This window comes from Halichoerus grypus, chromosome 2 (assembly GCF_964656455.1).
Source record: "Halichoerus grypus chromosome 2, mHalGry1.hap1.1, whole genome shotgun sequence".
NCBI classification, from domain to species: domain Eukaryota; kingdom Metazoa; phylum Chordata; class Mammalia; order Carnivora; family Phocidae; genus Halichoerus; species Halichoerus grypus.
The window spans coordinates 95,728,161-95,749,043 of NC_135713.1; the positions used below are offsets into that span (position 1 = coordinate 95,728,161).

General features: G+C 42.6%; 1 protein-coding gene across 4 annotated transcripts in view; it reads right to left on the minus strand.

Annotated features, from left to right (window-relative positions):
- SV2C (synaptic vesicle glycoprotein 2C) overlaps window positions 1-20,883 on the minus strand; it is a 452,131-nt gene that overhangs the window by 33,928 nt on the left and 397,320 nt on the right. For all 4 annotated transcript variants that reach the window (XM_078067169.1, XM_036065563.2, XM_036065564.2 and 1 more), the window contains 4 exons: window positions 4,649-4,782; window positions 3,884-3,973; window positions 687-797; window positions 148-236 (listed from right to left, as the gene is read on the minus strand). In XM_078067169.1, the coding sequence (XP_077923295.1) occupies window positions 148-236; window positions 687-797; window positions 3,884-3,973; window positions 4,649-4,782 (424 nt within the window). The remainder of the gene's footprint in view (window positions 1-147; window positions 237-686; window positions 798-3,883; window positions 3,974-4,648; window positions 4,783-20,883) is intronic.

The following is a 20,883-nucleotide window of genomic DNA, read 5'->3' on the forward strand; positions in this document are numbered from 1 at the left end:
GTCAGCAAATCTAAACTGAAAAAAAAAAAAAATCTTTCCTAATATATTAACAGCATTAAACAGTGTAAGAAAGGAGAGCCGCATGACTGAGAGTTACCGTGTGGAAATGTAAAGATTTCACTCACCAAGAACTGAAATATTACTTACCCAAAGGACAGGGTGAACCAAACAATTGTAAGTTTTATCGTATTTTCCCTGACGGGGTAGTTGAAACATCTCATGAAAGTCAACCAAATCTGTGAAATGTTCAAGAGTTAGTTTTCTTGTGTGGTTATGCAGTGAACCCACTCCCCAATCCCCTTCACCAGTTATAAAAAACACTGACTTTTCTTTTAGCCAGATTCATTGGAACTTCAAATGTCAAGGCTGAAGGCTCTAGGAAACCAAATCCTGCAAGCTTCACTTTTTTAGCTGCCTGGAAGCCAAGGGACAAAGTAACTTAAAACTTCAGTGTGTCCCAGCCCTGCCAAGACTCCTTGCCTAGCACCTTCCCTTCCCAAAGATGAAATGTCTTGTCCAGCCCACTTATCCCAGGACAGTCCTTTCACCTGGTCCCAGTGCAGGCAAATGAGGTGTCCTGGACAGCAGGGGGCACAGGGAAACGCATGGCGGCCACGATCAACCCTGTTCTGACCAACTTCAAAGGTGACATGTTGGCCGGCACTCGGGGCGGGTCTGTTACTTACTCCATAGAGTTCCGTGCGGATCCGGACAAAACACCTTCTGTACCACGTGCCTGTGTCACTCTCAATTTCAATCAGCTCATCTATTTGTTTGGGGGTTTTGATTCTGTGGACCTGTAGAGAACAACACAGTGCCACGTGCTGAGTTTTTTGTTTTGAGAGGAGCAAATCCCAACTCCCACAAAAGTAAGCAGGTATCTGATAATCATTCCATTCCTACATGAGACCATGGGCGTAAGTACACACATCCCAACACCACCTAAAAGAACTGCATAAAGAATGAATAGGAGGGAATACCACGGAGCAAAGGCAGAAGAACAGGGAGGGATGGAGTAATATGAACCCCAAATGTCCTTTGGAAACCATAAAGGCACACATTTAGCAGATAAAACATTCAGAGAGATTAGCTTCTGGAATAAGAATTATTTTGCTTGGACTGAAGTGATTGTACATACTTCACATTGGAGCCTACTGATTTGATACATTTGGCCCCTCAACATAGTTCTTAAAGCTTCCTCATCCAACTTGTATTCTTAAAAGTTATCTTTATATTTTATGCCCCCTTTTTCCTTTTCCTGTAGCCTAACACCACAGCGGCTGGTCAGCAAATGGCCACAGGCGAGCCTGGTGCAGAGTTGAGAGAATGAATTCTGACAGATTCTTCCGTGACAGAGGGGGCATAAATGATGGGAGACCACTGTGAAAAGCTGCATCTAGAACTTAAGTTAGCCTCTTCTGCTCAGGAAAAGAACCTAGACATGGGAGAGGCAATGCTTTCAACACAGAGAATGAAGCCTGAAAACAGAAAAAATAGAAATAAAAAAAAAGAATGGTTCCTTTTGTGGACCTGTCCCATCTTAACGCTGTTAGTCAATATTTATGTAACTTTTGAGAGAGAACACAGCAATTGCACAAATGTGACCCCTGCCAGGGATCACTTTTGAACACTTTTGAACTTTTGAACACTTTTTTTCTGGAGATTCTGCCCACATCCAAAGCAGCACTTCTTTTGTGAGAATCCAGGTACCCAGGCTGTCTTTTGACAGTGGTCATTTGGGGACCCTCAGCATCTTCCAAATTATACAAGGTAAGCAGTAGACTATTCCTGGCTCTGTCAACAAAGAGGTCTGTATTTAATGAAAATAATGTCTGAGTTAAATGTGGGATTCCAAATAGAGTCAGCTCAAAATAATCCATGGAGGCATTATTCTGTGATACTCTAGATTTTTTTAAACCACAGAGGTGTTCTTATCACTCAACATACTATTTTGGGGAGGCTTCTTCTTCTCTACTCATCAATGTTTGTTCATTCATTCACGGGCACCCACTGTGTACCAGGTCCAGCACTAGACTACGGAGATGCAAACATAAAATATCCATTACTGACATCCTCTCAGCAATTACCGTACAAAGAAAAAAACCTCTAATGGAGATCTATATTGGATGGGAGAGATGTATTTTATAGAACACTCAAGTTGTCTTGGGAATGAGAGAAGCCTTCATGGACTGAATCTAAGCTGGGACTTATGGAGAAGTATGTCATTTACCATGTGTGTAAACCACTTGGAGGCCATTCCAAGCGTGAGAGATACCATGTGCAAACATCCTGAGTTGTGAGAGAAAACAAGGTATTGGCCAACTACAAAGAGTTTTAGATTCCTGAAGAATAGTCCAAGGGCGGAGGGCAGTGAGTAAAGAGGGCTGAAAGAAACCAGCGGCAGTAGGGTCAAAAGTAAGGAACAATGAGGAGTGATATTTAGGATAGAAATAATAGGACAGAGTGATTCCTTGAATATTATGGGGATAAAGGGGAAGAAAGAAATAGGGTAGTTGTAAAGTTTTCCGGTTTGTGGTACTGGTGGTATCTTCTGGTAGAATTTAGTAAAAAGAAGAAGCTTGAAGACTCTTAAGGTGCTAAATTCAGACTCAGAAATTCAGATTTGAAAGGACATAAAAGGATGTCCATAAAGGCCTTCAACATGTATGTCTGGAGCTCAGGAGAACTGTCCATTAGGAGATAGAGAGCTAGAATCAGCTAAGGAAAGCATATAGGATTAAAAGAGAAATTAGCTAAAAATAGAGTCCTGGAAAACAGTATTTAAGGTAGGGGCATAAGAAGAAGAGCTTTAAAAGAAGGCTTTGGAGGAATGCATGCAGATTCACTATATTGTAGGCATAATAAGGAAAAAGACAAATTTGTCATGGTGGAATCATGTAATGACTTTAAAAGTCACATAATAAATGACTCTGAGTTTATCCATTCTTTTGGAGTCTTCCCCCCTGTTCTCACCTAATCTAGTAACAACATGGATGACCATGTGTGAATTTGGTAACTCAAACCTTCTGGAGGAAAAAGAAGGTAAGTAGCACAGTGAGGCCCTGGAGAGACTCTCCTTCTCAGAAGATCCCTCTGGTAAAGGGTTTTTCCCTCATGTGGCTAAGAAGGGTTAAGTGACATTGAGTATCTAGATGATGCCTCAAGATTCCTCTAGCCTTCTGATCCTTTCATTTAAAAAAAATCCTTCCTCTGTTGTGCATCTGCTTAAAAGAAGGGCCTATTCAAAGACTTTCAGGTCCTCAATGGAGAACATCCATTACTGACTTTCGTTTCTCCATGACATTGCATAAAAAATTGTGCTAATGAAGAATGTGTGGTAATTTAGATAAAGGCCAAACTTAAGTCTATATTTACAATATGAAAAATTTGTTTCCTAAGTAAAAATGAAATAAATAAGATGTCAACAGACTGTTTAATGAGGAACTATTTCATATGTTTTAACACCTGTAGTTGGTGTTATTTATAAGATACTGAAGATGTTATTTATGTCTCCCTATGTCTTACTGTATATCTGCCTAAACCTATTTCAGACAAAACATTATTAGTCTAAATGTATGACTGCCTATGTAAAAAGATTTAAACCACTGTTCCTTCCAAAAAATTCCATCCATCCAATTTTCATTAATTTAGACTGGCTTTCCCCATTGATAATAGACTTGGTAACTAGAAGCTGTAAGAACATTCCATGCAGAGTGAATGGTACACACAGAGCCAGTGAGTGCAACATGTCTAAGTGAAGTGGAATATGAGGAACCAAAAGATGAGTGTAGCTGGTGTACAGAGAAAAATTTATAATCTGGCGTTTTCAGAAAAGGTTTCCTGGCCCCTGGCATAGAAGATTCACTGAGAAGCAGGTACTCACCGAGAAGACTTTCTCAGGCTGACCCCGTGCTCTCATGTTTGTGTCATGAATTAACTTCAGGATCATCCACGCTTCATCATGTTTTCCAACCTAAGTAATGTGAACAGACACTGAAGGGCTAAAAGGTAAAACACTTATACTCCCTGATTTTCCAATAACCATCTTGTGTTGTCAGAGCAAGTTGGGTATAATTGCACAAATGGGATATCCCACTGGATATCCCTAAATACCTGAGCAGTTCAATGGATGTGCCTAGAACTAGAAATAGCATCTTTTTTTTTTTTTAAAGATTTTATTTATTTATTTGACAGAGAGAGAGACAGTGAGAGCAGGAACACAAGCAGGGGGAGTGGGAGAGGGAGAAGCAAGCTTCCCGCGGAGCAGGGAGCCCGATGCGGGGCTCGATCCCAGGACCCTGGGATCATGACCTGAGCCGAAGGCAGACGCTTAACGACTGAGCCACCCAGGCGCCCTAGAAATAGCATCTTTAGCTGCTAAAAGTTCATGTATAAAAAAGACAAAGTCTCTTCACTGAGTGAAAAGTTACTTGCTTGAGGAGGAACATTAGTGCTTTCAGGCCACGAGGAGGCTTTTTCACACACGGGTCTTTTAAAGCATGTCTCCACAAAACCAACCCCTCCATGGTTCCATGGTAGGCAAGGGAAAGCGTACCTCCTAGAGAGGCAAACACACTTTCCTAGAATTAACAAGGAACTTTTTCCAATGTGTGTGGCTCCCTTAGATATTCACAGTAATACATGTTACCTCCAGTAAGAACCGTGGGCTTTCAGGCATGAATGTGAGGGCCACCACCGAGGAGACACAGGGGAGCGCACAGACTATCACGAACACACGCCAACTGTGAAACTGGTAAGCTGACCCCATGCTGAAGCTCCATCCTAGAAAAGAAAGAATGGAAGAGTGAAGGACAGCACCTCTCAGATGGCCTGCTGGGAAAGCGAGGACCCTCCCCCCAATCACTGTGGGTATCTACACTGCGAATGTATTGTCAAGTCTCAATACTCACAGAAGAATGAGATGATCTGGGCATTAGCCATGGTGACCAGCTCAACTTTACAACCACCAATAGCAGTGGTGAGAGAAAGAAACCAAAGGGGTCAGGGCTTAAGTATAGGGGTACATGTGTGTTTCTGCACAATCGAATTCCAAAGGCCATGATAAAGTAATCTGGAATATTTTTCCAATAGACCTCTGTGCTGGGGCATGTTCTGTTTGCTCTTCCGGGGCACTGCCCCACCCCCCCCTCCCCGCTGTGTGCCGGGAAATGGACTGCTATGGAGGCATCAACTGGCTCCCTTGACCATTGGCTTCCACTGGGTCTGGCATGGTGGGAACAGCATTCAAGATATTTATTTCCCTTGTTTCCCTTCTCCCTTCCCCTGGCTGGGGGGAGATTTGGCAGTTGGTATGCTCACCCCCTGGGACCTTCTCCTACAGCCACGGCTCTTGTCAGCTTTTGGCAATCCCTCCATCCTGGTGTTCTTTGAAGCACAGGTAGGTACAAGATGCCCTCCTGCTGCTAGCTCCTAGGTGCTTTATTATTCCCTCTTGGTTTCTTTTCTTTTTTTTTTTTTTTTTAAGATTTTATTTATTTATTTGACAGAGAGAGAGGCAGCGAGAGAGGGAACACAAGCAGGGGGAGTGTGAGAGGGAGAAGCAGGCTTCCCGCGGAGCAGGGAGCCCGATGCAGGGCTCAATCCCAGGACCCTGGGATCATGACCTGAGCTGAAGGCAGACGCTTAACGACTGAGCCACCCAGGCGCCCCCCTCTTGGTTTCTTTTCACTGTTTCCACGTGACTCTTCAGTGATCCCCTGTGAGGGTGTTCTTGGTTTCCTGCCAGCACCCTGACCAGTACAATTGTGAAGAAATGGCAGGTGCGGTATCTCTCCATATGCACATGTCATAAAATAGATCAAGACAATCTAAAATTTCTAAATAGTATTTTTACTCTAATAAAAACAAGCATAATGGGATACAAACAGAAATCTCTTTAAAAACTAAAAGGAAAACTGCTGAGAATAAACGGAATCCCACTGCCAGAGTCCCCTAGTTATATAGCTAAGTGTAAGAACTAAATAAAAGCTGAAATGAAATAATAAGTAAAAAATAATATTAATAAAATTTAAATAACAGTGAAAAAAAAGAACTAAAGGAAGCCAATATTTGAATGAATATAAAATGGTTGAAAGCTAAATTCAAACATGATTCTAAATGAGAAATAATGAGGGATATCAAAACTAATTGAAAACAGAGCAGAAATTTATAGAGATATAGATGAATTACACACGGCAAAATTTTAGTTTTTGGCAATACTTGGCACTTATAAGGCCTTTTGCGAATAAAAGTCAGATATTTTATACCCCATCCCCAGGAGAGCAGTGTACTTATTCATTATTTACACAGAAGCCAAGTGAGATTCTGAGGGTGATGTAACTTCCTCAGGGTCACAAAGCTGAAGTTACACATCAGCATCTTCTCCACCAGGATTTGAGGCAGAGTCATATACCACACTCAGCCTCATGTGCATGCACACTTGCTCATAAACACAGAATTTGTTGACAAATGATGTAAACATCAATGACATGGTACATCAATCTTAGATTCATAAACATTTTCTGGGAATTTAATACCTGATGGTTATGCGAATTGGTAAATTAACCACATCATGAACTTTAGGAGGGCATGTCTACTCTCAGTGTTTTCTGTAGCAGAAGTTCCGAAGTCCCAAATATCCAAAACACAGAAAAAAAAAATTGATGGAATAGAGAAAACATACCTTGTTCACTTCACATTTGATCTGAAAGTTTCTTATAATGAATATCTTTTTTAAAAGCTCTAGATCCTATTATTTTACATACTGGATAAAAAAGAAAAGCTTTAGATGGCTGAGTGAAGCAAATGCAAAGCTACAGCACAGGACTACATCACACTAGTGGATAAAGCTGGAAGCTTCTGGCGCTAGGACAGGGCTCCCTTCCTGCCCAAAGATGTCCTCGTCCCCATGCCCAGACCTGTGACTACATTACCATATATGGCAAAGGTACCTTGCAGGGGGGATTCAGTTAAGGATCCTGAGGTAGACTGATGACGTCATAGAGTGGGGCCTGACTTACATAAGCAGAAGAGCCTTTTCATAAGAGAAAGAGAGGGAAGGAGATGTGATGAGGGAAGTTGGAGGTCAGCTCAGAGAGAGATCTGAAGGTGCTATAGTGCTGACTCTGAAGATGTAGCTGGGGCCACAAGCCAAGCAATGTAGGCGGCTTGCAGAAGCCAGCAAAGGCGAGGGCTGTCTTCTCCCCTCCCGCCCCCAGAAGCCCTGCCAACTCATTTAGACTTCCGACCTCCAGCATTTTAGGGTAATAAACTTACGTGGTTTAAAACCAGTCAGTTTGTGGTGATTTCTTACATCAGCATTAAGAAAGCCAACGAATCGTGGATCACTACATCAAAAACAAATGATGTATTGTATGGTGACTAACATAACATAATAAAATAAAATAAAAAAAAAAAAAAAGAAAGCCATACAGCTCTCTGTAGTTACAGCTCTGTTGCTTATATGATTGACAGCAATTAAATTGAAGAATTCTAGCTCTTCTCTATGAAACCTCAGGCTCCTGGCTTTTGCTTGGACTTCTCCAATGGCCTCTCCTATGACTTCAGTCTCCTTTTTGACAGCTGGTCTGAGAAATACTGCCCTTCACTCTCACCACTCCCAAACATCACATCAGTGAGGGAAGAGACTGAGTGCAATGTGATTCCATTCGAGCAGTTTTCAGCCTACGGAGGAAATTGGACAACAAATAGAATCTAATCCTGGAGGAGAGCTAGCTGGTCCAGAGCCCCCTCTCCTCAGCTTAAAATGCAGTTTTTTCAGGTGTAGATTCTTCTGTCCAGCAGCCTAAGTTTAGCCTGATCGTTGCGGTTCACATCCTTCTGTACTTCGTTAGCCGTGAAGTCGGTCTCTGACCCCCTGCTTAGTGTGTGTGTGTGTGTGTGTGTGTGTGTGTGTGTAGGTGTGTGTGTGTGCACATACCCTGTGCTCTTGCTTTATATAATGGGGGTGGGGTCCACTCCTTTCTCTCTCCGTTTTTTGCAATATGCATTTCCCCAGCCTCCAAAACTCAGTTGTACCCTTCTTCTGTCTCTCTTCAAATCTCTAGCCGTCTACTCTACTCCGTGCACTTGACCCCCACCTCCTGTTTTCTTTGAGAATGCAAACACAGGGAGAACTACATACATCTCATCTTTTCACTCCTGAATCTTCTCACCCACCTGTGCCTGTCTGTACCCTCCGCCTTCTCTCAGGGGCATTGGCGGTTGGTCTGTCGTAACCAATCCAAGGTCAATCTGTCCTCGTGACTCTCTCCTCCTTCTCTCTCTCAAGGACAGAACTCCTGTAATTACCTACCCCTCCTCTCTGGTGCTCCTCATGGTGCTCTCTCACCTTACTTGATGGGTCATTCCATCAGCACACCCATCTCCACCATCTAAGAAAAAACCCTAACTTGACCCCCACAGGCCTCTCCAGTTGCACTGCTACTCCTCTGTCCCCATTCTCAAAAGAATGGTCTAGAGCAACGGTCTCCTGCCTCTGTCCCCAAGTCCACAGAAGCTGTGCCAGTCAAGGTCATCTGTCCTGCCAAATCTAATAGGCACTTCTCTGTTCTCTTCTTACTCGAACTGTCTAAATTATTCCATATGGCTGATCATGCTCTTCCTTTGAAGAACTTTTTCCCTTGTCTTCCTCATCATGACATGTGCTAGTTTCTTTCCCGCCTCATTGGCTTTCTTTCAGTTTCCTTAGTTGGCTCTTTCTCTGACTAGCTCTCCAAAGTCGGTATATCCTAAATATTGGTTGTCAGTCCTGTTCTCTGGATACAGGTTCTTTCTAGGCAGACTCGTGTATTTCTATGACTTTAAGCACTATCTATAGGCCACTGTCTCTGAAACATGGCCTCTTTTCTTTCTAGAGCTCCAGAAACCCTCCTCTACCTGCCTATTTACATCTTCACAGAGATGTCTACTGGGCATCTCAGAGTTATTGTGTCCAAAATGGAACTTCTGATTTCCTGCTCTGCTACCAAAGAAAACTCTTGCTTTTCTTTCAATGTTCCTGCTTCAGCAAATGACACACTGCCAGCCACCCAGATATTCATGACTAAAACCAAGACCTCATCCCCGAGTCCTCTTTTCCCCTCCTCACACTCAAGGTCCAATCTCTCCGCAAGCTCCATCTCTCCAACAGACCTCAAAGCCACAACTTCTCCACATCTCCCTGGCACCACCGAACTCCTAGCTGGCAACACTGTACCCCTGACCTACAGCAGGAGCTTCACTCTCCTTTCCCTGTCCCCCCGCCATGTACCACAAGCCACTCTCCCGACAGCAGCCAGACTTACCCTTTTAAAACATCGATAAGAGGGGGCGCCTGACTGGCTCAGTCAGTAGAGCATATGACTTGTAATCTCAGGGTCATGAGTTCAAGCCTCACATTGGGTGTAGAGATTACATAAACAAAATTTAGGGCCACCTGGCTGGCTTAGTTGGAACAGCATGTGACTTTTGATCTTGGGGTCATGAATTTGAGCCCCACATTGGGTATAGAGATCACTAAAATAAACTAAAATGTCAATAAAAGGGCTGATGTCCAAGATCTATAAAGAACTTCTCAAACTCAATACCCAAAAAACAAATAATCAAGTCAAAAAATGGGCAGAAGACATGAACAGACACTTCCCAAAAGAAGACATACAAATGGCTAACAGACACATGAAGAAATGTTCATCATCACTAGCCATCAGGGAAATTCAAATTAAAACCACACTGAGATACCACCTTACACCAGTTAGAATGGCAAAAATTGACAAGGCAAGAAACAATGAATGTTGGAGAGGCTGTGGAGAAAGGGTAACCCTCTTACACTGTTGGTGGGAATGCAAGTTGATACATCCACTTTGGAAAACAGGGTGGCGGTTCCTCAAAAAATTAAAAATAGAGCTACCCTATGACCCAGCAATTGCACTACTGGTATTTACCCCAAAGACACAGATGTAGTGAAAAGAAGGACCATATGCACCCCAATGTTCATAGCTGCAATGTCCACAATAGCCAAACTGTGGAAAGAGCCGAGATGCCCTTCAACAGACGAATGGATAAAGAAGATGTGGTCCATGTATACAAGGGAATATTACTCAGTCATCAGAAAGGATGAATACCCAACTTTTGCATCAACATGGATGGGCCTGGAGGAGATTATGCTAAGTAAAAGTAAGTCAAGCAAAGAAAGTCAATTATCATATGGTTTCACTTATTTGTGGAACATAAGGAATAGAATGGAGGACATAAGGAGAAGGAAGGGAAAAAGGAAGGGGGAGATGAACCATGAGAGACTATGGACTCCGAGAAACAAACTGAGGGTTTTAGAGGGGACGGGGGTGGGAGGATGGGTTAGCTCAGTGATGGGTATTAAGGAGGGCATGTATTGCATGGAACACTGGGTGTTATATGAAAACAATGGATCATGGAACACTACATCAAAAACTAATGATGTACTGTATGGTGACTAACATAACATAATAAAATAAAATTAAAAAAAAAAAGCACTTCATTCTGCTGCTTAAAAGCATCCAAAGGCTCCCAAGACATTTGGACGGAATCCAAATGTCTTACCATGGTCTCTGGAGCCAACAGAAACAGATCCCTACCTATCTACCTGAGCTCATCTGCTGCTGCTCCCCTTGCCCTCTTGCTCAGGCCCTACCTAACTGCTCATAGTTCTTTGAATATTCAAAGCTTAATTTCATCTTAGGGGCTGTGCCTAATTTCCTTGGAAGCCCAGCCATACATTTGAAAGGACGGTTGTTCTATTTTAGCTGTCCTTTCTCTGAGGTTTGAAAGTGAGAGGGTCTTTCAGGCCAGCTCATCCCCAGTGTAGTTCCCTTAGGGTCTTTGCATTTGGTATTTTCCCTGCCAGGACCACTCTGCCCGAATATTTGCATATATTGATGCCTCCTTCCCACCTTCCAGGTCGTCTCTTCAGAGAGGCCAAACCCTCAATCCCACCCTTTGTCACCAAGGCCTGTCTTACTGTTTCCACAGCACTTCCTCCTATCCAAAGCTATCAACTGCATTGATTTGGTGACATGTTAACTCTCTGTCCTTCTCCCCATCGGGAGAGTAGGAACTCTGCTTTTGTTACTCACCAATGTATTCTCAATGCCTATAGCAAGTCGTGGTCCATTGGAAGGTTCTCTTTAAACATTTGCTAAATGAAAACACACACACACTTTCTCACAGTGTGTTTATGGTAGTATACGAACATGTGACAAATTACTGCAGGCTAGTAAGCCTAGTTTTCTTTTGACGTTTTTTAAATTCACACTAAACAGCAAAATAGCCTTGATTTATTTTTTCAAATTAAATTAGTAATTAATATACGATAAAATTTATTACCTTTTCAGGTATCCAGTTCTATAAGTTTGATAAATGCACAGTCATGTGGACACCATCGTGATCAAGAGGCAGACCAGTTCCATCAGCCCAAAACATTCCTTCCTGCTGCCCTTTTGCAGTCAACCCTTCCTCCCTTCCTAACCACCAATGACCACTGGTCTGTTCTCTGTCCCTACAGTTTTGCCTTTTTCCAGAATGTCATCTAAGTGGAATCCTACTGTACACAGCTTTTTGAATCTGGCTTTATCCACTTAGAATAATGCACCCATGCAGACTGTTAGACTTATAAATAGTTTGTTCCTTTTCACTGCTGAGTACAACTGCCCTGTGTGGCTAGATGATAGTTTGTTCACCTACTCACCAGTTGAAGGACAGTGGATGGTTTCCAGTTTTAGGTGATTATAAATAAAGCAGCTATCAACATTTCAATCAGATTTTTTGTGTCCCAAAGTTTTCCTTTTTTCTTGGGTAAATACCAAGGAGTAGGTTAGTTGAGTCATAGGAAAAGTTTCTGTTTAGTTTTATAAGAAACTGCCAAACTATCTTCCACAATGGCTGTATCATTTGACATTCCCCTCACTAGTGTGTGAGACTTTTAGCTGCTTCAGACCCTTGCAACCTTGTTTTATCAGTTTAGGTTTTTTGGTTTTGTTTTTGTTTTTGGCCCTTCTAATAGGTGTATAATGGTATTTCATCGTGATTTTATTTATTTATTTATTTTTAAAGATTTTATTTATTTATTTGACAGAGAGAGACACAGTGAGAGAGGGAACACAAGCAGGGGGAGCAGGCAGAGGGAGAAGCAGGCTCCCTGCCAAGCAAGGAGCCCCATGCGAGACTCGATCCCAGGACCCTGGGATCATGACCTGAGCTGAAGGCAGATGCTTAATGACTGAGCCACCCAGGTGCCCCTCATTGTGATTTTAATTTGCATTTCCCTACTGCCTAGTGATCACCTTACTTTACTTTGTTTATTCATTCATATTTTCATTGAGTACCTATATAGGCTAGTCACAATGCTCCACAATGTGGAGGCTAGTAAGACTGCTTTTTTGCCCTCAAGGAGTTCTAGTCTAGGAGAAGAGACAGATTAGTTAACAGACACAACAAACAGTCCCACACATGCTGGAACAGGTTATGAAGAATTAGTGGTGGGAGTGCAGAAGGGGCAGAGGTATCTATCCAAAAGGGTATTTTCTCCAGAGCCCCAGCGAAATTTCTTTTCTTATTTGGGTCCTGAACAAAGAGCTAATTCTTAAGTTTCTAACATTCAAGTTAGAGACACAATTCAAATCAATACTTAAGAAGTAGATGAGAGTATCCAAGACAGGTTGTGCCATGCCTGGTCCCTAACTCTTTCCTTCTATATCATAACCATATGACCTGGAGAAAGAGAGGACAGCCCTCGAGTGGGAGGAGGGAATCCTAGAAAGGGAGACCAACACTATTCCCCTTTTAGGACATGGCCCTGGGGAGGGGGCTCAAAGACTGATGGATGATATTCTGTGTCCCCGATGAGGGATAGACAGAGTTCCGGTCTTGAGAAATGGCCCTGCAGATGCTTTGATAAACTAAAATACCATTATCTGGATCCAAAATGAATAAAAGAATGAAGTGGTAAAACACTGACCTCCATAACTATTCACCCATGAATTCCTGGGACCCCTCCCCATTTTGATTTCAGTATGGCTTACATTTGAATTGGAGAATGATATAAAAATTAAACCACCAACACCAGGAAGCGGGGAGACATCAATAGGAGTGAAGGACCAGAATATGAAACCAGGCCACAAGCAACTAGGAAAGTGGGTTGTTACGTTCGGATACTCATCTGCACTTAGAAAAATGGATTATCTTAAATGAGCCCTCTGTGGGCACCACACCTTTCTTGTCTTAAAAAAAAAAAGTGATTCTTGCGTGGGTGGTCGTTCTAATTGTCCTTTGGACTCTGTTAAAAAGTACCCATTAAAATGTCATACTGAGAGACTTATCTACATATAATGTAAATTCCATGTGAGGAAGGCCCTCAATTAGGGTATTACATAAAGCAGTTACTGCACAGCGCTCATCAGGGTGGCGCTAATAAGAACATCATGCCTGTTGCATAGTAATCAAGGCCATCTACAAGCCTCGGGCCAACGTGCTCTAGGACTGTAGAAACCAGCTGCCTCCCCAGTTGCGTGACTGTCTGAAATCTTTCAGGGTGCCAAGGCAGAAGTATGTGACGCATGTGGAAGAAGAATGCTGGCTTTCATGCTCTTTTTTGGGCTTAGCTGCTGCTGCGCTCATGAATGAGCACCTACTTTACCGATCTATATTTGGGTACCAGTTTTGTGATATTCATAGGACACAGTCTTTGGTAAGAAGGCAGGTTTTAGGTGCAAGACACAGATTCGATGTTCTTAAACATTAGCAATCAGTATTAAAAACAAATAATAGCTAAGAAGTAAATCACCTGTATTTATTTGTCAGTGGTCTTCACTCACTAGGCACAGAGACAACTAAAAATCTCTTTGGAAAAGTAGCTCAAAATCCATTTTCTCAAGTGGCAACACACTTAAGGGCATGATGATCAGATAAATATCTGATTTTATTCCTACAGAAATAACATTTTATCCTCTCAATGGGTCACTCGTTTACAATATAAATACTATCCAATCAACATGGAACATTAACGCTTGGCTAGAAACTCAGGTTGTCATGCATCTAATGTCATCTGTGACTTTAGAACCAGATGTAGCTGGACAGTCCCTGGTGCTGATGGCAGAGATTTTCACCTTATTATTTTTTCTAGAATATCTTCTGTGAGTGCTTCTAATATGAAGAGTAAATGAGAGTACCTTTCCAGAAAGAGCTCCTGGTGCAAGTATGTATGACTCACTCAAGCACGGTACGTCCCACGCTCCACTGAAAGGAAGAGTCTAAGGGTTTGAAAAAAAGCTGAAATCACAAAAAGTGTGTATGTGTGTTTCTGTTTTCAACAAAGATCCTTTGGGATTTTCTTCTGTAGACAGACGTTAATATAATATTAATATTATGATAATGTAGATCTATTAAAATTTTATCAAAGATTTTTATGTAACTATATACTACAGTAGCCTATAGAATTGGCAAATTTTGACCCCATACAAATGAAGCTTATATCATAAATACATATGAAGGCAGCTCACTACTTTGTAAATACACATTGTGTATACTCATATTTATTACCTTAATAGCATATACAGGCACACATTGACTTTCCTTCTCTATCTTACTCACATAAATATTTACTTAAAAACACCTGTGTATGTTTGCAGGTCTATATTAATATATAAACTCTTGCATAAGCTGATGTCCAGGCTTAGGAAACTGAAAAGCAAATATAACTAAATATTGAGAATTCTTACATTAGGTAGAAAGTTGGACCAACAGACTCTAAAGCTCATTTTAGGGCTAAGCTCCTCTCTGATTCAAAGATCTTGTGCCTGGAACAGATAAAACCACAAGAAATTCTCTCTGGAGTATAGATCCATGATAAGAAATGGAGCACTTTCAGAACTTAACAAAATAAAACTAAACAAACTTGAGAACTTCAGTTAGTTCGGACACAAATGCCCAAAGGTTGGGAGAAGACTTGTGGCAAAATAACAATACTTGGGGCGCCTGGGTGGCTCAGTCGTTAAGCGTCTGCCTTCAGTTCAGGTCATGATCCCAGGGTCCTGGGATCGAGTCCCGCATCGGGCTCCCTGCTCAGCGGGAAGCCTGCTTCTCCCTCTCCCTCTGCCCCTGCTTGTGTTCCCTCTCTCGCTGTGTCTCTCTCTGTCAAATAAATTAAAAAAAAAAAAAAAATCTTAAAAAAAAAAAAAAAAATAACAATACTTATTCTGTATATTAGCAACCCAGTCGATCTGCTTTTAAAGTAGCTGTCCTTAAAATACTTTTCAGTTATTTTTTAATTGAAGTAAACACACAATGTTATACACATTAGTTTCAGGGGTGCAACATGTGATTTGACAAGTCTGCTCATTATGCTGTGTTCACCACAAGCGTAGCTGCCATCTGTCACCTTACAACACCAATACAATATCATTGATTCTATTCCCTGTGCTGTCCCTTTTATCCCCATGACGTACTCATTTGCTAACTGGAAGCCTGCATCTCCCTCTCCCTTCAACTGTTTGGCCCATCCCTGCACTCCCTTCCCCTTTGGCAACCATTAGTTTGTTCCCTGTCTTTATGGGTCTGTTTCTGCTTTTTGATGATTTGTTTTTCAGATTACACATACATGAAATCATGTGGAACTTGTATTTCTCCGACTTATTTTACTTAGCATAATGTCCTCTAGGTTCATCCACGTTGTTGCAAAGGGCACATTCTCATTCTTTTTTGTGGCTGAGTAATATTCCATTGGATGTATACACCACATCTTGATCCATTCATCTATTGATGCACACTTGAGTTGCTTCCATATCTTGGCTATTGTAAATAATGCTGCAATAAATACAGGGGTGCACCTACGTTTTTGAATTGGTGTTTTTGTTTTCTTCAGTAAAAACCCCGTAGTGGAATTACTGGATATGATATTTCTATTTTTAATTTTTGGGGAAACCTCCATATTATTGTCCACAGTGGCTGTAGCATTTTTATATGCACCAATAGTGCACAAGGGTTCCTTTTCCTCCACATCCTCGCCAACACTTGTCATTTCTTGTCTTTTTGATACTAGCCATTCTGACAGGAGTGAGGTGGTATCCCATTGTGGTTTTGACTTGCATTTCCCTGATGTTGAGTGATGCTAAGTGTCTTTTCTTTTCATGTGTCCGTGGGCCATCTGTATGTCTTTTTGGGAAAAACATCTTTTCAGGTTCTCTGCCCATTTCTTAATTTTTTTTTTGGTTTTGAGCTGTGTAAGTTCTCCATATATTTCAGATGTTAATTCCTTATTATATATATCATTTGCAAATATCTTCTCCCATTTAGTAGGTTGCCTTTTCATTTTATTGACAGTTTCCTTTGCTATGCAAAACCATTTTATTTTGATTTTTATTTTTGTTTCCCTTGCCTCAGGAGACCTACCTAGAAAAATGTTTCTATGCTCCATGACAAAGAGATTACTGCCTATGTTTTCTTCTAGGAGTCTTTATGGTTTCAGGTCTCATCATTGGGTCTTTAATCCATTTTGAGTTTATTTTTGTATATGATGTAACTAAAATACCTTTTTTTTCCCTGAACAGTGCTCCATACCACTTCATGGCCCCTATTTTATTCCAGATCAGGATTTCTTTTTGTTCTTTGCACATGGCCTCAGCAAGATCTTGCGTGCGATCAACAAAAGCGCTCTATCCCTTCCCCAAAGATTCTCAATGATGTGGCACAAAAATACTAATGGAATCCATTCTTAGGTGAAAGATAGTTCCCCAGGGTGGGGATAAGGAGAGGGCCATAATATTTCCAGTGTTATGACAACAGAGGTCAGCCTGAGTGCTCTCTGTGGCTGATGCCAAAGGTCACACTCATACGTCTTCACTAACTGTTGACCTGTCTACCTGCACCTTTTTTCTAGCCCCATTTCTTGCCTTGTAGTCTCTGATCCAGAACAAATCATTTAACACTTGACAAGTGAAACAGCTGCTTAGCTCATGATTCAGGCCCAAAATGACCCTTAGAGCTTTGTCATTCATGTCAAAGAAATTCCATTCTAATGGGCTGGGAAATACAAGCAACCACATGCCCTGGGAGCTCTGGTTTCCGGGGCTGTGCCTCAAGGAAGGGGACGTCACAGGCCCCTTCCAAGTGTAGTGATGGCAGTGCAATTCTGGAGAGGTCCACCCTCTTAGCCCCGTCGCCAGCTCCTGTTCACTTGTATCCGATTCAACACCACGCCCTTCACATTGTCTCAGGTTCCTCGCTTACTGACACCAGAGGCTTCCTGAAAGGCCCCGGCCCAACTCACAGCCTTCCACACCAGAAATGTGACAGTCAGCCTCTGCTCTCGTCCTTCTCTATGTCCAGTCGGCCACTGAGAAATGTAACTCTATTTTCTGTATTTTGTCCAAACCTCACCCGTTCTCTCCATCCCTGCTTTAGTTGAGGCCCTTGACCTCCCTCGCCTGGGTCATCCTCACAGGGCTGATCTGCAGCTGGCATGGATCTGTATGGCTGTGCCCACTGCTGAAACACTGAAGCATGCACGTCACGGGGAGCTCCCTGCACCCTAGTGCTCTGGACCTCTCCACGGCCCAGCACATGGGGCAGCACCAGCCCGGCAGTGGGCCTCAGGGACCGGGCTCCAGCCCTTTGGCTTTTCTCCCTTCTCACTGAGCACAGCCCTGGTGCTAAATCATTTTAATACCCTCTCTCTTTAATAGAGCTCCAGCTTCCAATCTGCCCAGTCTATTTTCCGCCTACTTCAAGAGATCTTTCTATAATAAAAATCGGATCGTCTCACTCACCAGCATAAAACCTGTCCAGGGGTTCTGTGTAGGCCCTTCAGGATAGAGCCCAGATTCTTCAGTGTGACCACAGGCCCTCCAAGACCTGGCTCCTCCTTCTGTCTGCATCCTCATTCCGCACGGACCCCTCCTTCCACCCTGTTACCTGCAAATACTTTGGCATCCTCACCACCTCCCACCCAGGTCAATCTGGAGAATTCCTAGACTTTAGTCTTCTATTGATCAAGTAGAGAGAAACGGCCTCTGTAAATTCTTTGGGACACACTAAAAGGTATTCACTTCCCCCAATGAGTTTTCTGGGTATCCTGTGAATTCCCATAGTGCTTAGCACAGTGACTGACAGAAAAGCCACAGGAGAGAGTGAATATTTATCTGCAAATCTGTTCCATGAAGCCAGGGTCCATGTCTTATCCATCTTTAGTATAAAATATAGCAAAGAGTAGTCACTCAGCAAATGCTTATTTAATTAACCAATGAAGAACCCACTCTTGGATTCCTTCATCATCAGTCTGCCTAGTATATTCCAAAGTGACTTTCTGAAAACATATCTATTCCCTAATTTCTAAATACAGGAGGGTTTTTTTTGTTTTTGTTTTTGTAACTGATTTCTAACTTAATTTCCTTGTGGTAAGAGCATACGCTTGGTGGTTTTTTGAGATATGGTGGGAACTTGCTCTGGTGCACAGAGGGATCCATTTTTGTTTTTGTTTTCCAGCTTTATTAAGGTATGACTGACAAATAAAAATCATATATATTTTAGGTGTACAATGGGATGATCTGATATATGCACACCTTGCGAAATGATGCCCACAAATAAGTTAAATCACACATACATCACCTCACCTTTTTTGCAGGGGGTTTGCGGACAGAATACTTAAGACCAACCTCTTAGCAAATTTCAGGTATACAATATAGGATTATTAACTATAGTCACCATGAAACATACGGAACTGTAGACACATTAGATCCCAGAACTTATTCATCTTCTAACTGAAAGCTGTATAAGCCTTTGACCCATTTCCCCAGCTTCTCAGGGTCTATCTCACCCACAGCCAGATAGAAAAGGGGGCTTCCCCCTACAGCAATGAATGTATTTTCTTGTGGACAAACTTAATAGCTCCCACACACAAATTGGATTTCCTTTTGGAAAAATAGAATTCTCAGGAATTAATAAGCAGGTATTTAACTCAAAGGGACACTCCTGACAACACATCTTTAAAGCATGTGTCATTCAGACTGTCTGAAAACGAAACAGAGGAGCCCACATCAGTTCAACTGTTGGCAGAGACCCAATTCACTTTTGCCCATCCTTGATTTATAAAGCTGCAGGAGACCTACAAATGCCGTTTCTCCTCACTCGCCCCTTCCCTTTTGTTCAAAATGTCAGGCATCTACCCAGAGTTAAATTTCACCTTTGCTCTCTGGAAATGCTGCCTGCTTGGGTCATTAATCTTGGACCAGAAAGAAGCTCCTCGCTGCAACCGACTGGGGAAAGGATTGGTCCTGGCGTATCCCAGGGAATGGTTTTCTCGGGCTATGGCGCCAGAAAGATCAAACCCGGGGTGACTGAGTCTGGGACAGATGCAGTTTTTCATTCGCTATCGCCTTCTGTGGTTGCTGCTTCAGAGAAATGATCTAATAACGCAGCGAACCCACAATGACAAGGCCCCAAAGCACAAGCAGATGGACGCTCCTGCACAGGAGGCTAGGAAACCAGCTTGGAGAGGATGCTAGTTCCCAGCCCTGAGAGCTTCACATGTGGGCTCCCTTTCTGCTCACGACACTGTACCCGCTCTGATGACAGTTTCGGTAAAAGAAGGAAGATGTGAGTACCAGCTGTGGCCTCCAAGAGGGACACAGGTGGAGTGGATTCATGGCCTGCAGTGTATTCCTGGAATATTTGGAATACACCCACCATTCGCCAGGCATCTCACACACATCATCTTGTTTAATACATCAACAATCCTGTTGCCCAAACCCCTCCCCCCCCCCATAGGGTGAACAGATAAAAGGCAGGCCACCAGTTAAATTTGATTTTAAAAAAGTTTTTAGTATAAGCATGTCCCATGCAGTATTTGAGACATGCTTATACTAAAAAATTTATGTGTTGTTTATGTGAAACTCACATTGAACTAGGAACCCTGTATTTTTTTTTTTTTTTTTTTTTTGGTAATTCTGGTAACTATACCCCAGGAGACATTTGGCAATGTCTGGAAACATTTTTGATTGTCATGATCTTGGAGGAGTTACTCCTGGCATCTAGTGGGCAGAGACCAGGGATGCTGCTAAATAATCTTATCGTGCACAGGACAGCTGCTCTGCCCCCAAAGAATTACCCAGCCCAAAATATCAGAAGTGCCCAGGATAAGCAGCTCTAAACTAGTCACTGTTTTTGTCTATGTTATGGGGACTCAAAGTTAACAAGCTAACTGAAAGTGGTTTGAAGCTTAAACAGATGTTGGGAAGCAGACTTTAGATTTCATTCCTGATGAAGGCATTTTGTTTTATGTTAGTTTTCGTTATTAAGTTATAGCTCTTTCTGCTATAAAATCGATCTATAGGAGTTGTCATTTTCCTCCTTACATACTTTTAAATGCACCCTGAAGAACAAGTAAAGGTGGCACATAGTAAGAAGAGCCAAGAAATCCCACCCCCCGGCCCCTCCGCCCCAGGGGTTTTGGGCGAGGGCAGCATTGGCCATCAAATGCTTTCTGAGAACACCTGCAGCTTATAAATGGTTATTACCACAAACAAGGTAATAACCAAATGTTTCCTAGAGGATTTGTATTCTTGTTTCATAAGGGCAGGGGAGGTTTGCTCTTCCAATTGCCTGCTAATCTTCAGGAACGGGGAAACAGCATCCTTAGTAAAAGCACCTGGCTTCAACCCCACGTCCCCGCCAGGTTACACCAGTCAAGGGTGGCTGGGAGGCCCACGCGGGGTTCCAGGAGATCTACACTGAGGACCCTGGCAAGTGTTCCTCCTCAGGTCCCTCTCAGCTCCTGCCTCCCGGGGCCGTCTCTCCGTTTGGTCCGTCACCACGCCCCACCGCGCCCCGCGCTAGCGTCGCCCAGGTTCGCTGGCTTCTCAC